We start from the raw sequence: 25,396 nt of genomic DNA on the forward strand, positions 1-25,396 counted from the left end.
TGACACTTTGTGAAAAAAAAAATCAATTTCCGCTAACTTTTGACAAAAAATAAAATCTTCTATGAACTTGTCATACACCTAACAGAATACATTGGGGTGTCTTTTTTCTAAAATGGGATCAGTTTGTGGGGTTCCTATACCGCCCTGGCATTTTACGGGCCCAAAACCGTTAGTAGTCTGGAAACCAAATGTCTAAAAATTACTGTTCAGGGGTATAAGCATCTGCAAATTTTGATGACAGGTGGTCTATGAGGGGGCGAATTTTGTGGAACCGGTCATATGCAGGGTGGCCTTTTAGATGACAGGTTGTATTGGGCCTGATCTGATGGATAGGAGTGCTAGGGGGGTGACAGGAGGTGATTGATGGGTGTCTCAGGGGGTGGTTAGAGGGGAAAATAGATGCAATCAATGCACTGGGGAGGTGATCGGAAGGGGGTCTGAGGGGGATCTGAGGGTTTGGCCGAGTGATCAGGAGCCCACACGGAGCAAATTAGGGCCTGATCTGATGGGTAGGTGTGCTAGGGGGTGACAGGAGGTGATTGATGGGTGTCTCAAGGTGTGATTAGAGGGGGGAATAGATGCAAGCAATGCACTGGCGAGGTGATCAGGGCTGGGGCCTGAGGGCATTCTGAGGGTGTGGGCGGGTGATTGAGTGCCCTAGGGGCAGATAGGGGTCTAATCTGATGGGTAGCAGTGACAGGGGGTGATTGATGGGTAATTAGTGGGTGTTTAGGGTAGAGAACAGATATAAACACTGCACTTGGGAGGTGATCTGACGTCGGATCTGCGGGCGAACTATTGGTGTGGGTGGGTGATCAGATTGCCCGCAAGGGGCAGGTTAGGGGCTGATTGATGAGTGGCAGTGACAGGGGGTGATTGATGGGTGGCAGTGCCAGGGGGTGATTGATGGGTGGCAGTGACAGGGGGTGATTGATGGGTGATTGACAGGTGATCAGTGGGTTATTACAGGGAAGAACAGATGTAACTAATGCACTGGCGAATTGATAAGGGGGGGTCTGAGGGCAATCTGAGACATGTAGGCGGGTGATTGGGTGCCCGCAAGGGGCAGATTAGGGTCTGATCTGATGGGTAACAGTGACAGGTGGTGATAGGGGGTGATTGATGGGTAATTAGTGGGAGTTTAGGGTAGATAACAGATGTAAACACTGCACTTGGGAGGTGATCTGACGTCGGATCTGCGGGCGATCTATTGGTGTGGGTGGGTGATCAGATTGCCCGCAAGGGGCAGATTGATGGGTGGCAGTGCCAGGGGGTGATTGATGGGTGGCAGTGACAGGGGGTGATTGATGGGTGATTGACAGGTGATCATTGGGTTATTACAGGGAAGCACAGATGTAAATATTGCACTGGCGAATTGATAAGGGGGGTCTGAGGGCAATCTGAGCGTGTAGGCGGGTGATTGGGTGCCCGCAAGGGGCAGATTAGGGTCTGATCTGATGGGTAACAGTGACCGGTGGTGATAGAGGGTGATTGATGGGTAATTAGTGGGTGTTTAGGGTAGATAACAGATGTAAACACTGCACTTGGGAGGTGATCTGATGTCGGATCTGCGGGCGATCTATTGGTGTGGGTGGGGGATCAGATTGCCCGCAAGGGGCAGATTGATGGGTGGCAGTGCCAGGGGGTGATTGATGGGTGGCAGTGACAGGGGGTGATTGATGGGTGATTGACAGGTGATTGACAGGTGATCAGTGGGTTATTACAGGGAAGCACAGATGTAAATATTGCACTGGCGAATTGATAAGGGGGGTCTGAGGGCAATCTGAGCGTGTAGGCGGGTGATTGGGTGCCCGCAAGGGGCATATTAGGGTCTGATCTGATGGGTAACAGTGACAGGTGGTGATAGGGGGTGATTGATGGGTGATTGATTGGTAATTAGTGGGTGTTTAGGGTAGATAACAGATGTAAACACTGCACTTGGGAGGTGATCTGACGTCGGATCTGCGGGCGATCTATTGGTGTGGGTGGGTGATCAGATTGCCCGCAAGGGGCAGGTTAGGGGCTGATTGATGGGTGGCAGTGACAGGGGGTGATTGATGGGTGATTGATGGGTGATTGACAGGTGATTGACAGGTGATTGACAGGTGATTGACAGGTGATTGACAGGTGATTGACAGGTGATTGACAGGTGATCGACAGGTGATCAGGGGGATAGATGCATACAGTACACAGGGAGGGGGGGGGGTCTGGGGGGTATGGGGAGAATCTGAGGGGTGGGGGGGTGATCAGGAGGGGGCAGGGGGGGGGGGTAAAAAAAAATAGCGTTTACAGATAGTGATAGGGAGTGATTGATGGGCGATTAGGGGGGTGATTGGGTGCAAACAGGGGCCTGGGGGGTGGGCAGGGGGGGGTCTGAGGGGTGCTGTGGGCGATCTAGGGCAGGGGGGGGAGAAATCAGTGTGCTTGGGTGCGACATAGGGTGGCTGCAGCCTGCCCTGGTGGTCCCTCGGACATTGGGACCACCAGGGCAGGAGGCAGCCTGTATAATACACTTTGTAAACATTACAAAGTGTATTATACACTTTGTATGCGGCGATCGCGGGGTTAACATCCCGCCGGCGCTTCCGTATGGCCGGCGGGATGTTGCGGCGCGTGAGCGGAGAGAGGCGCCGGCGGAGGATCGCGTCACGGATGACGCGATCGCTCCGCCCATGCCCTTACAAGGACCGCCGCCTCTCGTCTATACGGCGGTCCTTGCGGGGTCCACTTCCCGGCCGCCTCTGTTCGTTAGGCGGTCGGGAAGTGGTTAAAGCATCAAACCTGTATAGGCCATTCATATATCAGTCAGTATTGTCCTCCCGTAAAGGTTCTTTCTTCAAATGTCCTCATCTGTAATTATACAGATGGAAAGGCAGACAGGATATTACTGCAGTTTGATAAATAAGTAGTTTGTTTCCAAACAATTCCCTTGTAGGTGATTCCCATTAAACTCTAACCACAGGAACATATTTGTTGATTTATTTACACAGTTTAATAATAATTATTTTGGCTGTCAGGTGCGAATACAATTCAAAACAATCAGATTGCAACACAAACACCAAAATACGATGTAATGGCCCATTTCCACTAGACGCAAATTCGTATCGTGATTTTCTGCAATAGTTGAACAGATGCATGTCAGTGGAGTAATTTCTGTTGAATGCGGTTGTGCCCTTGCTAGGCGATACGGTGCATTGCGGGGAAAAATATGGATTACATGCTGCAAATTTCTGCAGCACACATCAGATTCCCCCAATGTGTAGTGTTTAGCCGTATCTGGACTTCTTCTTTGCCCAGGAAGACAACCGCCGGGAGATTTGAAAAGCCAGATGCAGAAGGGACCCGGCTAGTGGAAATGTTCCCTAAACGGTTTTTTGAGATGTTCCCACTACTATACTGTAGATGGCACTTGCGGTAAAAAAAATGAATGAATTTGCATCTTTAATACTCAATCTGGACTACTTTCATGTTGCATTTACTCATGATCATGCGTGTTTCTAGTCAAGTTTATACTTGAGTACACATTTCTGAAATCAAGATGGCAGAAAAACACACAGAGATTGCAGTTTGCACATTTTATGTTTTTTTCTATGTGCTATAATGGTAGCCTATAACACACTGAAATGCAGCAGGCATTGCATTTATGTACTATAAAAAAAATGCAACACATAAGTAAGAACACTGCAGTGGAAATCACATACCCATGTGAACAGCGCGACACATACATTTGCCAATACTGTACTCAAACAAACATATACTAGTGGGAAATAGCCCTTTATCCTTATCTGTCCAGTAAATGGTGATAGTTATTACCTACAAATGTATTTTTCCAGAAGTCCTGATCATGTGTCATTTCATGAATTCACTTATTCAAATAGTGAGCAGTTGTATGCCAGTATCTAGTTAGTTCGCAAATTATAGTACATGGTCTTATTACTGTTTCCCTACACTCTGCACACACAGGATTCTGGGACATTTGTAGAAGTAGATAGCTTTCAATCCAGAGCTGGAACATGTTTCAAAGAATTGGCAAAATCCTGATCTTTTATCATGCAGGCTCACATTTTTACTTGATTCATTGTTGCTGTGCAGGCTTTTTGCTCATGGGGAAGACAGTGACTCCAACTAAATAATATGTTTCTGTGTGACGTAAATATTGACCTAAAGAAGATCTTCATTAACTGACATTGAGTAGGAATAACCTTTGTAAATTACATCTTTTTAAATGTTTTTGTCCTTTAAAGGTTATCAGCTACAGTAGTTTTAATATTGTAAAATATTCTTTCTAACCTGTGCCAATTTTTTGTGATGTTGAAACAATTAGGTTGATAAAATGATCATGTCCATGTAGTGCACAACTATTTTACTAGCACACCAGTTATGTCGCGCTCGTTGCACAAATAGTGCAAACTGTGTTACATAGGTAACACGCAAGTTGCTATTATACCGCATACTATTCTAGGTAATATAAGTTGCGTTGTTTGTGCAATGTGTGCTAAGCAACTGGTGTAAGTACCGATACAATTGCCATGTGCTGTCTGAACATGGTAATTTAACTGGAATTCAAACTTATTCCACTGCGCTCAGCTAGGTAGAGTCACCAAAAGTACTTGTTAAGCCACCAATGAGTGCTGCTCCTGGTTTACTCCAGGACAGTGGTAAACAATGCTGATAAAAACAGAAAAAAGAAAAAGGAGAGCAGAGCTCTCTGATGCATTAACTTTTTTAATTTTGCTTCTCACACAAAGATAAAAAAATAAAACTCACAATGTTCAACTTAGATTAAAACTCATCACAATGTAATGTATCACCGTGTCCTTGATGTTAAATCACCGATCTGACTGCCTCCACACTATGGCCAGTAGTAATGATAATCCAATGGATCAGATCACGCCAGTGGGATGTGGTACACAGGAGTTTGCGACAGCTGCCCTGCGCCTAGGATGTCATGATGCGTTTCTGCGTTCCACGCCTTCGTCAGATGACGTCATGGTGCAGAAGGGCAAGTTTAAAAGGCGTATCGTTGCTTAGCAACGTTACGGGCGCACCGAAGGTGGCCGAGTGGGACCAATATTACTATGCACTTATCATGCGGATGAAAGGGCGCATAAGACGCCCTGGGTTGCGTAGCAACAGGAATATGCAAGCCGGGGCGGTGCGCTCCTATAACTGGATAAGGTCCAGCGGTGGTGGGCGTATTACAAATAAGCAAGTACATATATTGCATAAGTAAATACGTTAGTGTGCGTATAACTACATCAATATAAGTAGTGGGCGGGCAAAGTCAAATATATTAGTGCATGCTCTTAAAAAGCAGAAAGGGCGTAACAAACGGCAGGTTGCTAAGCAACCTAAAATACAACTTTAAAAAGTGAAGAAGGCGTAGCTAAAAAAAACATATCGTTGTGTGCAACGTTGCGGGCTCACCTATGGTGGTTGGGTGGAACCAATATTGGTATGCGGCGGTTGGGAGGGCATTTGAGAGGCCTAGGGTTGCGTCGCAATCGCAGTAAACATGCCGAGGCGGTGCGTTCCTATAACTGGATGAAATCCGGCGGTGGTGGGCGGGCTATGGCTAATGCAATATTGTGCGCGTAACTGCATTGTTGGAGGTGATGGGCGGGCATAAGCAAATATATTAGTGCATGCTCTTAAAAGAACAGAAAGGACGTAATGATCATCAGGTTGCTAAGCAACCTAAAATACAACTTTAAAGAGCGATATGCTCCCATGTGCGGTTACGAAGCGTATGCTCCAAGAGGCTAAAGATGGAGAATTGGAATTTTAAAGTTAAAAGTGGGATCATTTGCGGAAGAATCAGAGGCAGCAACCTTTGCGTTCCTCTGGCTCACCATGGTGGAATGGGAGAAATATGTGGGGGAATCTCAACTATATCTGTTACATGCTGTGTATAACAAATTTTACACATATAGAATGACAATAGCAATATACAGTGGTGTAAAAAACTATTTGCCCCCTTCCTGATTTCTTAGTCTTTTGCATGTTTGTCACACTTAAATGTTTCTGCTCATCAAAAACCATTAACTATTAGTCAAAGATAACATAATTGAACACAAAATGCAGTTTTAAATGATGGTTTTTATTATTTAGTGAGAAAAAAAACTCGAAATCTACATGGCCCTGTGTAAAAAAGTGATTGCCCCCCTTGTTAAAAAATAACTTAACTGTGGTTTATCACGCCTGAGTTCAATTTCTGTAGTCACCCCCAGGCCTCATTACTGCCACACCTGTTTCAATCAAGAAATGACTTAAATAGGAGCTATCTGACACAGAGAAGTAGACCAAAAGCACCTCAAAAGCTAGACATCATGCCAAGATCCAAAGAAATTCAGGAACAAATGAGAACAAAAGTACTGTAATTGAGATCTATCAGTCTGGTAAAAGTTATAAAGCCATTTCTAAAGCTTTGGGACTCCAGCGAACCACAGTGAGAGCCATTATCCACAAATGGCAAAAACATGGAACAGTGATGAACCTTCCCAGGAGTGGCCGGCCGACCAAAATTACCCCAAGAGCGCAGAGAAAACTCATCCGAGAGGCCACAAAAGACCCCAGGACAACATCTAAAGAACTGCAGGCCTCACTTGCCTCAATTAAGGTCAGTGTTCACGACTCCACCATAAGAAAGAGACTGGGCAAAAACGGCCTGCATGGCAGATATCCAAGGCGCAAACCACTTTTAAGCAAAAAGAACATTAAGGCTCGTCTCAATTTTGCTAAAAAACATCTCAATGATTGCCAAGACTTTTGGGAAAATACCTTGTGGACCGACGAGACAAAAGTTGAACTTTTTGGAAGGTGCGTGTCCCGTTACATCTGGCGTAGAAGTAACACAGCATTTCAGCAAAATAACATCATACCAACAGTAAAATAAGGTGGTGGTAGTGTGATGGTCTGGGGTTGTTTTGTTGCTTCAGGACCTGGAAGGCTTGCTGTGATAGATGAAACCATGAATTCTACTGTCTACCAAAAAATCCTGAAGGAGAATGTCTGGCCATCTGTTAGTCAACTCAAGCTGAAGCGATCTTGGGTACTGCAGCAGGACAATGACCCAAAAACCCCCAGCAAATCCACCTCTGAATGACTAAAGAAAAACAAAATGAAGACTTTGGAGTGGCCTAGTCAAAGTCCTGACCTGAATCCTATTGAGATATTGTGGCACCTTAAAAAGGCGGTTCATGCTAGAAAACCCTCAAATAAAGCTGAATTACAACAAATCTGCAAAGATGAGTGGGCCAAAATTCCTCCAGAGCGCTGTAAAAGACATGTTACAAGTTATCGCAAATGCTTGATTGCAGTTATTGCTGCTAAGGGTGGCCCAACCAGTTATTAGGTTCAGGGGGTAATTTCTTTTTCACACAGGGCCATGTAGGTTTTGAGGGTTTTTTTTCTCACTAAATAATAAAAACCATCATTTAAAACTGCATTTTGTGTTCAATTATGTTATCTTTGACTAATAGTTAACGGTTTTTGATGAGCAGAAACATTTAAGTGTGACAAACATGCAAAAGAATAAGAAAGCAGGAAGGGGGCAAATAGTTTTTCACACCACTGTACATAGTAAATCCTTGTTTACAAGGAAGCAAATTAATAAGCAAATAAAAATTCATGTAAAGGTAGGAGGTAGAAGTAGATAGCCGAGTTCATGGGAAATATCTGAACTATACATACATCAATATAATCTCATATTAAAAGTGACAAAACAATTAATGGCTCACTATCACGATAACTTATAGATAAAATGTCATTCCATATCATATAAATATATTTGTGTGTACATACATACAGGGGTTCCCACAACTCACAGGTAATTTCAAATGCAGCAAGAAGCGCTGCGGCTGCTGTACGTTCATTCAACATCGTACCTCTCAAATTTTTGACAGCGAAGGAAAAACTATTCAAGTAAAAGATTTCATCAACTGTGAGTCCTCCTTTGTGGTGTACGTCCTAACCTGTGGGTGTCCCCATAAATATTATGTTGGAAGGACAACTAGACCTTTACGTCAGAGGCTAGGGGAACACAAGAGGAACATACAGGGCGGATGCATAAAACATTCTGTTCCAAGCCACTTTATGGAAACCCAAGGGGGGCGGCCTGAAAATTTGAAGATCATGGGAGTAGAAGTTGTTGCAAAAGACCCCAACAAAGGCCTGCGTTACAAAAAAACTATGTGAAAGAGAGTCATATTGGATTTTTAGATTGAATTCTCTAACTCCAGTGGGATTAAATGAAGGTTTAGAAGTAGCAACTTATATCTAATTCACCACCCTTCTATTTTTTAAGTGTATAAGTATATGGATAGGGAATAATTGTGGTAGAGACAATAACAATAATATGTATATAGCGCTTTTCTCCCTGGGGACTCAAAGCGCTGTGGCCCTGCATTATGCAGTCTCAAAGGCTAGGGAAAAGAGGTGAGTTTTTAGCCTTTTTTTAAAGCTGTCCAGAGAGGGAGCCTCTCGTACTGATTGTGGAAGTAAGTTCCATAGAGTAGGGGCTGCATAGGAAAAGGCCCGAGCACCAAATGTTAAGTGTATCCTGGGAATAATCAGCTTCATCTTGTTGGCAGAGCGGAGGGTGCGTGGAGGGGCATAAAGTTCCAATAGATCCGCTATGTATTTGGGTCCCATGTGGTGTAGAGCCTTGAATGTCAGCAGGCAGATCTTAAAATTGATTCTCCATTTTACTGGCAACCAGTGAAGAGTTTGCAGTACTGGGGTGATGTGTGAGCTGCGGGGGGCATTGGCTAGGAGTCTGGCTGCAGCATTCTGTACTAGCTGTAAGGGGCGCAGAACCTTTTCTGTAGATCCGATGAACAGGGCGTTGCAGTAGTCTAGGCGGGAGGATACAAATGCATGAACCAGGGCAGGTAGGTCTTCAGCTGGGATAAGGTGTTTGATTTTCGCTATATTTCTTAGATGGAAGAAGGAAGACTTGACGACAGCTGATATCTGCTGTTTGAGTTTTAGATTTCCATCCAGGATCACCCCAAGGTTTCGCACAGAGTCTTTATACTGTACAGTATCTCCCCCAATTGCTAGTTTGAGGTGGTGAGCGTTTTGAACTTTATCCATCATGTGTGGACTACCTACCACTAACACCTCTGTTTTGTCAGAGTTCAGCCTCAGCCAGCTGGTGTTCATCCAATTTTGTAAATCCACTAGACACGCATTTATGGATGCTGATGGGTCTTGGGTGCCAGGCTTGAAGGACAGATACAGTTGTGTGTCATCTGCATAACAATGGTATCCTAGGCCATAGTTCTGGATTATTTTGCCCAGTGGGAGCATGTAGACTGCAAAGAGTAATGGTGATAGTACAGAACCCTGTGGAACTCCATAGGCAAGTGGCACTGGATTAGAGTAGTGTGTGCCCAGACATACTTGCTGTGTCCTGCCAGACAGGAAGGTCTGAAACCAGCTAAGAACAGTACCCTTTAGGCCACAGTAATTCTTCAGTCGCTGGATTAGTATTTCATGATCCACAGTATCAAATGCTGCAGGCAAGTCAAGAAGAATCAAAATTGAGCAATCACCCTTGTCCCTTGCAGTAAGTAGATCATTCATTACTCGGACTAATGCTGTTTCGGTGCTGTGCCTTTTCCTGAATCCTGACTGAAAAGTATCAAAGATGTTGTTATCTGTAAGCCTGGCTTCCAGCTGGTTGGCGACTACTTTCTCGATAACTTTTGATAGGAATGGTAAGTTCGCAACAGGTCTGTAGTTGGTTACAGAATCAGGATCTAGTGATGGTTTCTTCAAAAGGGGTTTTATGATTGCTTTCTTTAGTTCTTCTGGGAAAAGTCCACTTTGCAAGGAGCACTGAGTGATTTTGTGAAGTGCTGGCCTGATCAGCTCTGGGCACTGCATTAAGGATCCAGTTGGGCCAGGATCCAGGTCGCAGGTAGTGGGGCGGAGACTTTGAATGAGAATTCCAAAATCTTCTTCACTCAGAGTGTCAAAGACTTGCCATGGTGGTACGGTAGTAGGCAGATGCAAAGTCCAGTGGTCAATTGATGTTGGTGTAATGCTGGCACGGATGGTAGACACCTTGTTTGTGAAGAAGGCAGAGAATTCTTCACACCTTTCCCTGGAGAATGTGGTTGGGGCTTTTAGGCAGGAAGGATTGCAGAGTGATTCCACTGTGTGGAAGAGGTGACCAGCTCTGTTGTTGGCTGTAGATATTTTGTGCGAGATAAAGTCTGATTTTTTTCTTGGTTATTGCTTGTTGATATTGTCTGAGGTGTTGAATTAGGCTAGATTTGTGCTCCTCAGACCCTGCTTTACGCCACTGTCTTTCAAGTCTGCGCCCTTTCTTTTTTAGATCCATGATGGTTTTGTCAAACCAATTAGCTTTCTGCTTTTTGGTTGCTGATTTGGTGCGCCATGGGGCAATACTGTCAAGTGTTTCATATATCGTGTTGTTGTACTGGGTTACTAGAGTGTTTGGGTCCATTTGACTGTGGAGCAGATTTGTAAAATCCAGGTTGGCAGTTATCCTCTCCGGTGTTAATTTATTCAGGGGACGGATTTTGATTGTTTCTTTAGGGAGCTGCTTGATAGGGTGATGTTCAATAGTAAACTGTATTATGTGATGGTCTGACCACACCACTGGGGTTACTGTTATGTTACTAATGTCCATTCCAAGGTGGAACAGTAAGTCTAGCGTATGCCCTCCTCTGTGGGTAGCAGATTTTACAACTTGTGTGAAGCCTAGTCCACCCATGAGATTTATTAGTTCATTTGCATTTTGTGATTGAGTGTCATCAGCCCAGACGTTGAAGTCACCAAGGATGATCCATCTCGGATAAGACAGAGTTAGCATTGCCAGAAGTTCTGAGAATTCCTGTAGGAATGGGTCAGCATCTCCAGGAGGACGATAAACCACTAAAATTTTTAAGCCTTTACCAGCTGAGATCTGGGCACCTATACATTCAAAAGACTTTGTTGAGCCAACATTCAGGGCTCTGAGCTGCAGAGTTGTTTTGCCACAAATTGCTACACCCCCTCCTCTGCGGTCTCGTCTTCCCTCACTTAGGACTGAGTAATTGTATGGGATGGTTGCTTCCAATGTGGGGCCCGCATTGGCATCAATCCAGGTTTCAGTGATGCATGAAAAATCTCATGTCTGAATAAGGTCCGCAATATTGTTTATAGAGCGGGCATTGCAGAGCAATGCGGTGACTGCATGGGGCTTAGCATTGGCGACTGGGTTCACTGCCGCTGTGTTACTGCATCTCTGACTAGGGACATGGTAACTTCTGCTACTTTCAGCCTCTGATTTCCAGTACACATCACTGGAGATCGCTGGAAAGTTCTTTCCCTTGAATGGGCCTGGGTCCCTGAAGTTGGACTGAGTCTGAGTGTGGCATTTTGTATGGGCCTGGCCACCTTTTTTTCCTCTGTGCGTTTTATTTAAAATCCCTAGAGATTGCAGCAAATTAGCTTGTTTTTTCCCAAAGTGAGATGCAGCTCTTGATGGCCTGAGAGATAGTAAGATACTGGCTGTATAGATTAACATTGCTCTTTGGGAATGAATGGGTTAAGTAAGCTCTTCCTTTGATTGATGTTGTTTATCAGTGGGGGGTAGACAAAAGCAAACTGCTGGCCTTGTGAATCAAATAGGAGAGGTGTGAAAATTCCATTGATATGCAGAAACATGGGGCCTACTAAGGTTCACTTAGAAAGGCAATAGAGTCAATATAATTTCAGCCTCTGAATGCATTTAAGTATTTGTACAGTCTGCAAAAAACGGATTGCCAGCTGGAAGATATTACTGGTGTTTGGGGAAGGAGGATGAATTCCCTTACCTTGGGAAGAGGACTTGGGAAGGTAGGAGATCTGCCTGCTGTGTTGCCTGGACATGCTTTTTTGATGTGTTGGTTTGTTTGAAGCTGTGGACCTCATGAGTATCCTGGTGGAGAAATCCTATCCCATTGTGTGCCCTTGTAGGAGTAGAGAAGGCTTTTGTTTGTTTGTGTGGATTATCAGCTTCCCAATCCCATGCAGGACTCCAAAACCAAGGTCAGCTACACAGGACTTTGATGGTGAGTACAATCCAGCTTGTAATTTAGCCATCCATAATCTTCCACGTTTCCCAGAAGGTTCCAGTTGTAGCCAGAGATTTCATGGTGCATAATCTCTAAGTATTTTTGTTCCTTCTGTGCATATATGTGATTAATGCTTCCCAGAGCCGAGACAAGGTGTGGAGCAGGTAAAAAGAGAGGCTGCCATCTTGAGCGCGCTCAGTAGTCCTTTTCAAGGAGACAAGGTTCATATGGCTTCTATATATATGTTACGGCCAGAACCCGAAGTTTGGCCACTTCTAGTTCTGGCCGGCCACTTCGGGTTCTGGCCGGCCAATGTGTGAAGTGGCCGCTGCGCTGCGGCCAATGTGAGGAATGGAATGATTCATGTAAAATGAATGTATCTTCTGGCCGCAGCGGGCAAATGTATCGCAACCTAGTTAATTTAATGACATTAAGCCGGCGGCAGTGAAACAGATGAAGCCGCCGGCTTTTGCTCTGCCTCTCTCTCTCTCCTCCCCCCGCCTCTCTCTCCTTTTCTTATGGCCAGCCGGCGGGGACACGCGTGTCCGGGAGTCATACGTCGCGCCAGGGAAAGCAGAGCGGGGAGGCTGCAGACATTGCTTCTGCCAGCACCCGCTCTGCAAGAACGGCAGGCTTCCCTGCCGCGACGAACGACTCCGGAGGGGACACGCCCCGGCTGCCAATAGTAAGAGAAGGAGAGAGAGGCAGAGCAAAAGCCAGCGGCTTCATCTGTTTCATTGCCACCGGCTTAATGTCATTAAATGAACTAGGTTGCGATACATTTGCCCGCTGCGGCCAGAAGATACATTCATGTTACATGAATCATTCCATTCCTCACATTGGCCGCAGCGCAGCGGCCACTTCGCACATTGGCCGGCCAGAACCCGAAGTGGCCAAACTTCGGGTTCTGGCCGTAACATATACACTCAACGGCAAAAGCCCCAGTTAGCGTGCAGCCTTTTATTACGTAGCTACTTGGGCATGTGTGAGCATGAACCCCTGTATGTATGTACACAAAAATATATTTATATGATATGGAATGACATTTTATCTATAAGTAATCGTGATAGTGAGTTTGATGGAGCCATTAATTGTTTTGTCACTTTTAATATGAGATTATATTGATGTATGTATAGTTCAGATATTTCCCATGAACTCGGCTATCTAATTCTACCTCCTACCTTTACATAAATTTTTATTTGCTTATTTATTTGCTTCCTTGTAAACAAGGATTTACTATGTATATTGCTATTATCATTCTATATGTGTAAAATTTGTTATACACGGCATGTAACAGATGTAGTTGAGATTCCCCCACATATTTCTCCCATTCCACCACGGTGAGCCAGAGGAACGCAAAGGTTGCTGCCTCTGATTCTTCCGCAAATGATCCCACTTTTAACTTTAAAATTCCAATTCTCCATCTTTAGCCTCTTGGAGCATACGCTTCGTAACCGCACATGGGAGCATATCGCTCTTTAAAGTTGTATTTTAGGTTGCTTAGCAACCTGATCATCATTACGTCCTTTCTGTTCTTTTAAGAGCATGCACTAATATATTTGCTTATGCCCGCCCATCACCTCCAACAATGCAGTTACGCGCACAATATTGCATTAGCCATAGCCCGCCCACCACCGCCGGATTTCATCCAGTTATAAGAACGCACCGCCTCGGCATGTTTACTGCGATTGCGACGCAACCCTAGGCCTCTCAAGTGCCCTCCCAACCGCCGCATACCAATATTGGTTCCACCCAACCACCATAGGTGAGCCCGCAACGTTGCACACAACGATATATGTTTTTTTAGCTATGGCTTCGTCACCTTTTAAAGTTGTATTTTAGGTTGCTTAGCAACCTGCCGTTTGTTACGCCCTTTCTGCTTTTTAAGAGCATGCACTAATACTGTATATTTGACTTTGCCCGCCCACTACTTATATTGATGTAGTTATACGCACACTAATGTATTTACTTATGCAATATATGTACTTGCTTATTTGCAATACGCCCACCACTGCTGGACCTTATCCAGTTATAGGAGCACACCGCCCCGGCTTGCATATTCCTGTTGCTACGCAACCCAGGGCGTCTTATGCGCCCTTTCATCCGCATGATAAGCGTATAGTAATATTGGTCCCACTCGGCCACCTTCGGTGCGCCCGTAACGTTGCTAAGCAACGATACGCCTTTTAAACTTGCCCTTCTGCGCCATGACGTCATCTGACGAAGGCGTGGAACGCCGAAATGCATCATGACATCCTAGGCGCAGGGCAGCTGCCGCAAACTCCTGTGTACCACATCTCACTGGCGTGATCTGATCCATTGGATTTCCATTACTACTGGCCATAGTGTGGAGGCAGTCAGATCGGTGATTTAACATCAAGGACACGGTGATACATTACATTGTGATGAGTTTTAATCTAAGTTGAACATTGCGAGTTTTATTTTTTTATCTTTGTGCGAGAAGCAAAATTAAAAAAGTTAATGAACCAGAGAGCGCTCCTCTCCTTTTTCTTTTTTTCTAATTTAACTGTAATGTGGTCAATATGCCCTCATGTATGTTTATCTTTATTCCCTAATAGTAAGAAGGCCTGTCCATTAAAAAACATGAGCTAGACCACGGCCGCTACCCCCCACAACGCGCACAGACTTGTCCCTCTAGCTCATCTGCAACTGCTGTCCGAAATATATGCACACAGGGAGATGTTGCTTTCTTGGCAGTTGGAAAAAGCTTTTAATTCCCACAATGCAATGAGGTTCACAGACAGCAAACTGTCAGGTCTGGAGACAGAGGGACACAGGAGGACACAGAGGCACAGGGGTTTTTATTATGTAGGATGTGTCCTGAATAGCGTATTTTCATAAAGGCCATCTTCATGTCCTTATCTTTTGTCCCCTGTGGGTGAATAAGCTATAATGACATACAACACAGTACTGGTAAATAAGGGCTTTCTTTTACACTGACAGAGCCCTATGATGTGCTGCCCATTCTTGTCCTTTACATCTCTATTAGATATTGATCCCTGAACACTTCTAAAACAGTGTATATTTACCCAATGTGTGTCAGGAATATTGAAGCCATTGTAGCTGATAACCTTTTGAAGAAAAAAAGGAAAGTCATGTAATTCACCTTTAAACTGAATGTTAATAACAATATTATATGTACATTTCAAAACAGATTTAAAGTTCACCACCCCAATCTACACTACACAGTAACATTTATTTACACATACAATTGATACATCTCTGTCCTGTATGCGACACCAGCATAAAAAAAGGATTACAATACATACAGGTTTGACATACACAGAAGGAATCATTCTGAATAAATGCTTGTAGTATTGCTCAGTGGAACATGCTGGGATATAGTACTGGCCTCTATGGGTGCCTGGCACACAATCAGCGGAGCCAGTGAGGATTATGGCAGCTCCCATATACCATCAGGCAATATTAAGTGATAATAACCCGACAATACCTAGAGCACACCCAAGCAGATTCAATCTTCCATACTCAAAGCAGGATTAGCAAGTATACATTTACTGTTGCTATTTACGATTATATTGGAAACCTCTGCACTAGAAACGATATGAGTGCTGACACACTGCTTTATTTATGAGATAAATCTGGCACATTCAACCAACCATTTTAATTGCCACTGATTATGATATTTAAGGAACTGAAAGTTATAATGTATTTTGTTTACATTGACTAACTGGATGTAATATATTTTGTTTCCTTTGCCAGCAAGCCCGGCTTGCTCATACTGCATACATTTGCAAATAACTTCATTAAAGTATACTGCTTGTGACTTTGCAGTGCTGTCAACTTCTGTGTTTATTTCAAGCTATACTAACTTTCCTGACTGTGTACTATTTGCAGCTATTTCATGAGAGCCGCTGTATTACTAGCGAGCCTTGTTTTTTCTGACCCACAGTGACTGTTTAACTGGAAAACTTTTTACCATCCTTTGCCTGTTATGTGGTCTGAAGTTTTTCTATGTGCATAAGTCAACTTCAAAAAGTTTTGGGGAATTTTATATAAACTTTTGACATGAGTTTACATTAATTACTATGAACTGTTATTCATATGACATGTTCTGTGTGCACAAAACCAGTTTTCACAATATTTTATGTACATGCCAAAATGCTGGTCTTATGTTTACTGTTACTTAAAGTGGTAGTGTGCTTATAATCAAGAGTGCTTAACATAACACAAAATAAGATTCTGATTAATAATGCTGCATAGTTTTATGACTAATCTTGCTTCTGCTCCAATATACACGCTATCTGCTGCTTCTGTTGACATTGTAGAAGCAGCCCATTCTCATATGCTAAATATAAAATTCCATTTTAAAAGGGAAATTCACAGTTTCAAAAATGGTGCCAGGTAAGCCAGGGAGTACCTACCCAGCAGGTCTGAGGCAGGTTTGATGTGGCGTCATAATCATAAAGCTTGGTTACTAGACAGGCAGAAACATCCACAACTTTGTTTAAAGTGAACCTGAGTCAGCATGTACTCCATGTAGCCTAACCAACCCACTCCCCTGTGCTTGTTTTTCACAAACACACCAGTTTTGTTGCTTAGCCCAGAGGGGGGAGTGGTTTCCCGATAATCCTCGCTGCTGATCTGATGACCCTCTATAGTTTTTGTCTGTCGCTGGTGGAGGAACCAGGATGGATATGCAGAGGACAGATTCAGTTGTGGCAGAGTAGAAGCTCATTAGAGGTTTTTGGGCCATACCGAACTTCTTTAGTTGGTGGAGGAAAAATAGCCTCTGCTGGGCTTTCCTTTAGGTGGAGGCGGTGTTGGCCTTCCAGGTCAGGTCCTTGGAAGATGGTAGTGCCCAGGAAGCGTGCACAGTAAATGCTTTCAACTACTGTGCAGTCAATGCAGATTGGGGGTGGGGTGGGAGCGTGCCTCCTAAAGTCTACAATCCTCTTCAAGGTTTTTGTGGTGTTGAGGACCAGGCCTGTCTTCCTGCACCAGATGAAAATTCTATCAACCTGGTGGTGGTACTCCTGCTCATCATTTTTGGAGATGAGGCCAACTATGATGGTGTCATCGGCAAACTTGATTACTTAGACAGAGGTTGCCTTGGACCTGCAGTTGTTTGTATACAGGGAGAAAAGGAACTGTGACAGTACACATCCTTAAGGGGCTCCTGTGTTGGTAGTCCTTGGCTGCAAGAGGCCACAAGGCTCTCCTGAAGTATTTGAGGGCTGATGGTGTAGTAGTAGGAGGACCCTTGAACTAAATGATGTTTTGGGTGTTTAATAGTAAAACATTTGTAAGTCATTCCCCTAAATATATTTTTTCCTTCAAAAGCTATGATCTGCAAAACCTTTCATATTCCCTTTTAATATATATCCTAAGCAAGCAGTCTAGCACATGAATTCTGAAAAATACTGGATGACCAAACTGCTAAAATTCCAGCTTCAATGGTAATGTCAAGTTTTTATGACAGGCTCTGGAATTGTGAACTACATGGTATCAAATCATTACATCAATTATATGTTTCCCACCTTTACTACACTAACTACTAGCAACAGAATAGTGACATGATAACATAAAGTAAGCTATTATACTAAGCTGGTTACAAGTCATGTTGCATAATCTGTAAAACAGTTATATTTACTTTCACCATACCCTTAAAGGGAACCTTAACTGAGAGGGATATGGATGTTTCCTTTTAAACAATACCAGTTGCTTGTCAGTCCTGCTGATCTCTTTGGCTTCAGTGGTGGCTGAATTACACACCTGAAACAAGCATGCAGCTAATCCAGTCTGACTTTAGTCAGAGCACCTAATCTGCATGCTTGTTCAGGGGCTGTGGCTAAAAGTATTAGAGAAACAGGATCAGCAGGAGAGTCAGGCAACTGGTATTATTTTAAAAGTAAAAATCAAAATCCACATCCTTCTCGGTTTAGGTTCTCTTTAAAGGGGCACTATGGCGAAAAAACTAATGTAATAATAAATAAATAAAATGTAAAATATGTGCAAACATAGACAAATAAAAAGTATGTTTTTTCCATAGTAAAGTGAGCCATAAATTACTTTTCTCCTATGTTGCTGTCATATACAATAGGCAGTAGAAATCTGACAGAAGCGACAGGTTTCTTACTAGTCCATCTCTTCATAGGGGATTCTCAGCAAGGCTTTTATTCTATATAAAGATATTCCCCAAAAAGGATTTAAACAATGATGCTGGGCAGCTTCCCTGCTCGCTACACAGATTTTTGGCAGTTGGACAGAGCAACTACCATTCACTAAGTGCTTTTGAAAATAAATAAATCCCTGAGAATCCCCCCATGAAGAGATGAACTAGTCCAAAACCCGTCGCTTCTGTCAGATTTCTACTACCTACTGTAAGTGACGGCAACATAGGAGAAAAGTAATTTATGGCTCATTTTACTCTGAAAAAAACCATACTTCTTATTTGTTTGTTTGCTCATATTTTAAATTTTACAATTTTTTGTCATAGTGCCCCTTTAATGTCAATGTCTGTGAAATTATTACACTTAAATACCATTTGCTTTTCAACTTCTAGATCCTCATAGTGAAACTCTGTGGATAGCCTACTACTACAAAATACTTTACATAGGGTTTTATGTTTGTATATTTAAAGCACATATTTATTTCTGTAAAGCTTTTCCCAGTCCTCCCCCAAGCATTCTTTAGGTGGATTTATCAAAAAGAAAAAAAAAAGCTGTCCTACAAGGAAAGTTCAGCTTAGGTGCTTCCACTATCTCATGACTTAATATATTGTACATCACACCACATTCCTGGCACCTTTTTTGCTAAGAGCAAAGTACATTACCTCCTACCTGCATCTGCTAAGCATCCTCAGTAAATGCAGCCTTTGATGTACACACTTTATACATTTCTGCAATATTTTTCCATCAGTGGGAAATCTGTAAGTTGGTGTTCATGTCTCTGCTGTGACCAGACTCAAGCTCAGAAAATAAACTTTAAAGGAAAATCATAGTCTGTTTTAAAGCCTGGCACAGGTTTATATATATACTGCTTGGTAGTTTAGCAAGCAGCCTCAGTCTAGTAGACATCATACTGATGTATTGTCTTGGTACTGTTATTGGGAACCATCAAATGTCCGAATAGTGAGATCAGGCTTTTGCAGTTATAATGCACATCCACTGTACCCTGTCAGTTCTAAAGTAGTAAGAGATATTGGCGTCAATTCACCAGAGAGGATTTACTAAGAGAAAAAAGGTAGGTAGTTTATCTCATGAGGTATTTTAACACTCTGGAGTCAATTCACCAGTGTGAGAGGACAGAGAGAAAAATGTTCGATAGCAGGGGATAATGGAGAGATATGCATGAGGAAAGTGTGAGAAAGCAGAGAGTTAGGTAATCAGTATTAATGATTTACATGGGATACTTTTCCTCTCTGTAAGCTTGAAGGTGAAGCATTGTGGGTAGGAGGCGGAGTTTTACCACTACGTGACCAGAGTATTCCCGCCTTTTACTGCCGGATCATATCATAAATCATATCACGAGTGAGTCTGAACTTCTTCACCACCTCTGTCTCAGTAAAATTATCAAGAACTGTTCTCTCACGAAAAATATGAGGGGAGATTAAACAGACCCTCCTCTTGCGCCTTCGTCTCCTCATAATAGAAGCAAGCTCTAAGGCCTAGTGCACACCAGAGCGGTCCGGCTGCGTTTTGCGATCCGCTTGCGGCTGCAGATACGCTTGGGTGATGTATTTCAATGGGCTGGTGCACACCAGAGCGGGAGGCGTTTTGCAGAAACGCATACTCCCGGGCTACTGCAGATTTTGGATTGCGGAGGCGTTTCTGCCTCAATGTTGAGTATAGGAAAAACGCAAACCGCTCTGAAAAACGGCACTTCAGAGCGGCTTGCCAGGCGTTTTTTGTTACAGTAGCTGTTCAGTAACAGCTTTACTGTAACAATACATGAAATCTACTACACCAAAAACGCTTCACAAAACCGCAAAATGCTAGCTGAAATGCTACAGAAAAATAAGAAAAAGCGTTTCAAAATCTGCTAGCATTTTGCGGATCTGCTAGCGGTTTTTGGTGTGCACCAGGCCTAACAGAGTAAGCTCAAAAGGCTCCATCTTCCACAGCAGCAGCTGCTGTGTGAAAACCACGATATCTCCAGGTTCATTCAGGGGATAAAGAAATGAAAAAATAACGAATGGCCACACCCCCTTTCTTCCCTGGTGAATTGTGATTTGGAGAAAAACTAACTACTAACTATCACTTATTTATCTCATACTTATCTCACATTTATCTCTTGCATTTCTCTCTGTCGATATTTTCCCCTATACTTCTGGAGAATTGCTATTTGGAGATATCACAGGAGGTAAATTACCTCCCAAGAGATAAATAGGTTGGTAACCTCTGGTGAATTGACGCCAAAGGGTCTGTCTCCACTCGTCAGTTTTTCTGTGCATTTCCTGCACAGGAAAACTGCAATCAATGTTAATAAATGGGCTAGTTCACACTTGAATGTGTTTTTAACATGCAGAAAAGCAATTGACAGCAATGCAAAACTGTCAGACAACTCATGCTGATAAACTGATGCAACACACAGAAAAACTGACAAGTTGAGACAGGCCCTAAGAATCTATTCACTCATTGGCAAAACACTTATTATGTAGTTTGTATAACTTGCATTAAACACACAAAGCATGCCTGTTTAATGCATGTCACTCTATTTACGTAGTGTGTGTTAAAGGAACACTATCAAACTAATCAATTATGTGCAAGCACCATGAATGAATGAGGTAACAATTGTAATAAATGACTCTGATAATGATATCTGTGTAAACTGTCAGGTTTTTTCAAACTGTACCTGAAAGTCAGCATACTGACGGCGACGGATTTAGGAACAGTCCATGATGATAGGGGATGCTGCTCTGTGAAGAACAGTTTGGACTAATCTATTTACAGCCTCCACCACAGCACAGCGTGTTTTAAATCACATGACCACCGCATTAGGATTAGCATGAGGAGCGAGTACTCTCATTCCTAGTCAGGCAGAGGAGAGGAGTTTGTCAGATGAGAGGAGGTCTCCCTTCGATGTGAGCTTCTGTGCATTGGCCTGGACCAGGCAGCGTTATAGCAAGCGCAGCTTGGCAAACTACCACTGGATGTGAAGTAAATTTATGTTCAAATCACCCTTCGGGTCACTGCTGTTTGGGCGTATGTGCGATGGCTCACATCTGGGGTGAGGGGAGGGAGAGACTCACTCCTGTAACTATTTGCCTGCCACCATAGGAGCAGAGCATTGGTTTTTCACTCCTCATAGTATCATATACCAACATACTACACTGCGGTGGTCGTTTCAGAACAAGCTGTGGTGTGGGAGAAGCTGCAAATAAATTACACTGCACTGTTCTAACTAAAGCTGTCTCCCCCATGAACATGAGCCATTCCTCTTAAAGGGATACCAACTTTCTGAAACTATAGAACGATTAAAGTAAAAAATAAGCTTTAGCTGCCACTTCCATAATTACAAGTGCTAGGCAATTATTTTTTAAAGATTTTGAAAAATTGTTTACTTTAACAGCAAGCAAAGCACACATTGTGAGAATAATGCATATTATGCACAGTTAATAATATGCATTACATTGTTTGCATAACAACCGTTAAGATTTACTTACGCTGTCTGCGCATGTGAATTTTACCAGCCATTATTGAATAGACTCCAACAATGGGGCTAACGAGGAGGCAGGATCTGTACAGCCTGGGACATTGCTTCTGCCAATTGATGGAACAATATCCAGAATCCCAGCATTACATTGAAAGAAAGATGTCTACATATAGAAGCAGAACCTTGTAGTTAAAGTGAACCAAGCACCGTTTTTTTAGCACCCAGTGCATGTCAATAGCACATTAAATATACTTGCCAAGAATGTGGCTGATTAGTAAAAAAAAAAAAACTTCCATTTTACTTCTTATTTTCACATTCCAAACTTTAGCAGAGAGTTTTATTACTCTACTTCCACGGCCCGCCTAACCGCAGAAGTTTCAGGCGAATAAGGACTGATGTAATTATTTTATTGCACACATTAGCATAAAACAAACAAAAGCTTTCATCAGCAGATGGTGTGTAGACAGAATACTGTGCTTGAAAGGGTTTACAGATGCCACACATGCTATCTTCACATCTTCCCCTGGATAAACAATGGGCAGCTAGAAGGGGAGGGGGGAACATGGCAGCTCCTATAGCTATTAGAAACCAGGGGGAAAAGTGGTGCTTGGTTCCTTTTAACAAGCAGCAGATGGTGATCAATTTTGAGACCTTAGCTTTGGTAACAGGGAATAACCAGCAGCAGAGGTTCTAATTCAGTAAGAAGAGTAGAGCTACCTATGCAAAGGCTTTTTCTAAATGAAAAATTCAGGTACAAAAATAATATTCTTAAATTACACTAATTAAAGTCATTGCTTGTAGAATTTTCCTTATTCAGTTTTGGGTTTAGGTGAGCTTTAATGCTCAATATTAATAGTTGTCACTACAATTTTGTGCTGGAAAGTGAACATACTGCCATTCTCTTTGTCCTAGCTTAAAATAAAAAAAAAAACATAACAAAAAAACAAAACAAAAAACAAAAACCATTGTTCGGACAAAGAGAAAATTCACACTTTTATTGCTGTGGTCACTGCCCTACTTTCAACAAATACAATTATGTATAGCTTTTATTATAGCATCAGTCGTGCGCTAATTTACTTGAAGCCTCAAGCTGTTTAATGCCCTCTGAGAATATTTAGCACTTTGACATTCTGTATTAACAAAGCAGTCTACTATAGCATACTTGTATTGGTGATTTGTTCATGTGCTTCTGTGTTTCTTATCTTTGAGCTCATTAGAAAGTCAGAAGCACTTGTGTTTATGTTGGGTGAGGACCTTAGGTTTATAAGTGTGGAGAATTGGCTCAGCACTAATGTGCTGCGTTTGCTCATTTTTCACAGAGTCCTCCAGACAATTCTTAAAATGAATACAGTCAAATCTTTGAATTCCACCATTTAGTTGCTGTTTACACAGCAAACAGTATGAGCTCAGCAAAAGTACATTCCTCACACTAAAATAATCTGCCTTTCTTTATCAGGGTGAAGAATTAGTCCATTTTGAGGGCAAGTGCTGTCCAGAATGTGTATTAAGCACTAGCTATTGTCTCCATAAAGCCCAGGACAGAGAGGTAAGAGAAACATTTCCATTTTAAGCAGAATTATGATGAGCAGTTTATCTTATTTTGAGATATGAACCCGTGTTTTTTTGTTGTTGTATACACATAAATTAAAATGCATGGGGAACTCATCATAAGTATAACTTGAACAGTGATTGTTTTCTATTAGCCATCAAAATATGCATGTTGAAATGTATTAATTTATTAATTTATGTTTGCATAGAGCATCTATTAACAAAGATTTTTTTTTTAGCATTATGAGATGCTTTTTAGGCTGTCATTTCAACATATAGGCCTCGATTCATAAAAGCAGTGCGATAAAAAAAATCTGGGAGGGAAAATACGGCATTCGGTATTTTAGACCTTTGTGTGCTAATTCATAAAGATTTTCACAGCTGCCTTTGAAGTTCGGTAAATTACTGCAGCCCATTGAGCGGTACAGCAGAAGTGTGGCGATATCTCTCTTTTGTTACAAGCTGTAATTACGGTTCCCTGCACAGACTTGCAGAGACTTCGGCTCCCTGCGCAGATCACTCACACAGACTTCGGCTCCCTGCAAAGATGACTCACACAGACTTTGGCTCCCTGCACAGATGACTCACACAGACTTTGGCTCCCTGCACAGATGAATCACACAGACTTCGGCTCCCTGCACAGATGACTCACACAGACTTCGGCTCCCTGCACAGATGACTCACACAGACTTCAGCTCTCTGCACAGATGACTCACACAGACTTCGGCTCCCTGCACAGATGACTCACACAGACTTTGGCTCCCTGCACAGATGACTCACACACACTTCGGCTCCCTGCACAGATGACTCACACAGACTTCAGCTCTCTGCACAGATGACTCACACTGACTTCGGCTCCCTGCACAGATGACTCACACAGACTTTGGATCCCTGCACAGATGACTCACACAGACTTCGGCTCCCTGCACAGATGACTCACACAGACTTTGGATCCCTGCACAGATGACTCACACAGACTTTGGATCCCTGCACAGATGACTCACACAGACTTTGGATCCCTGCACAGATGACTCACACAGACTTTGGATCCCTGCACAGATGACTCACACAGACTTCGGCTCCCTGCACAGACTTTCGGCTCCCTGCACTTTGCATTGTTAAGACCTCACCAGAGGTGTCGGTAACTTGTTAAGACCTCACCAGACGTGTCGTAATTATTGTCTGGCTTACCGCTTGTTGAAGGCTTTATGAATTGACATTTGCTTACAATTTACTGACATGTGTTGGAGGTAACTACAGCCAAGTCGGTAATTTCCCTCACTGCTCAGTAATGTCAGTTTTTTATGCGGTAACAGCCTTTATGAATTGACACTTTGCTAAATGCTCGGGAAAGTCTGCTGTTTTCAGCATTAATTGAGGCCATAGTGGAGTGATTTGTGTGTCATATGAGGGATAGTATGGTGTTGATACAGCTGTGGACACATCTTTTGATGTTTTTAAAAGTCTCTGTTTTACGCCTATTGAAAAATTACTGTATTAGAATCTGTGTGACTGCAGTCATATGCAGCAGCCTCTGTGACATTTTAATACATTTAGGATGTCCTGCATGTATTAAAGATAAGTCCTTGCTATGAATAGATGCTCTCTTTTTCAGTGGCCTTTCAACAAACATGTGCCACCTAGTGGCAAATTACTTTAACTCCAGTCCTTGTATGTTGGATCACTTATGTTCTCTACTTTTCTCCAAATAGAGTCTGTGGTTTCACTGATGAAATGTAAAAAAATACATGCAGAAATTTAAGGTGAATCTTTCACCAGAACTCTTGTTTGATTAACGTCTCATAGATTCAGCCTGTCATGATTGCCAGCCAGGAGACATGGATCTTCTGTGTCTTCTGGGGTGCTGTGTAGAAATGAGGCAGTTATCTAGGCTGGTGGCTGGTAGGACCAACACAGGCACAGGAGGCGTGGACTGAACACTGCTTGGGTTTAAGTTTGATGCAGACAGGGTTGGGGTTCAGAGGGTACTCATAAACAGAGACACATATGGGTCAAGCTGGATACAGATATAATGGAAACTTGCAGCCTTCAGAAGACATGATCTGGACTGAGGGGGTCTCTAAAAACTGAGCAGGTGGGATGCAAACCAATCCAGGATAGAGGAACAAGCAGGATTTGGG

The 25,396-nt window shown here is 42.9% G+C and overlaps 1 protein-coding gene across 2 annotated transcripts in view; it reads left to right on the forward strand.

Annotated features, from left to right (window-relative positions):
* The window catches only part of FRAS1 (Fraser extracellular matrix complex subunit 1), a 730,981-nt gene that overhangs the window by 307,337 nt on the left and 398,248 nt on the right, over nucleotides 1-25,396 (forward strand). Inside the window, exons 1-2 of one of the 2 annotated variants that reach the window (XM_068233565.1) lie at nucleotides 14,981-15,005; nucleotides 23,164-23,253. In XM_068233565.1, the coding sequence (XP_068089666.1) occupies nucleotides 14,985-15,005; nucleotides 23,164-23,253 (111 nt within the window). In that variant the 5' untranslated portion in view covers nucleotides 14,981-14,984. Of the gene's footprint in view, nucleotides 1-14,980; nucleotides 15,006-23,163; nucleotides 23,254-25,396 lie in introns of those variants that run through there. The other variant, XM_068233564.1, reaches the window with a different exon arrangement.

The sequence above is a fragment of the Hyperolius riggenbachi genome, chromosome 1 (genome assembly GCF_040937935.1).
Source record: "Hyperolius riggenbachi isolate aHypRig1 chromosome 1, aHypRig1.pri, whole genome shotgun sequence".
NCBI classification, from domain to species: Eukaryota; Metazoa; Chordata; class Amphibia; order Anura; family Hyperoliidae; genus Hyperolius; species Hyperolius riggenbachi.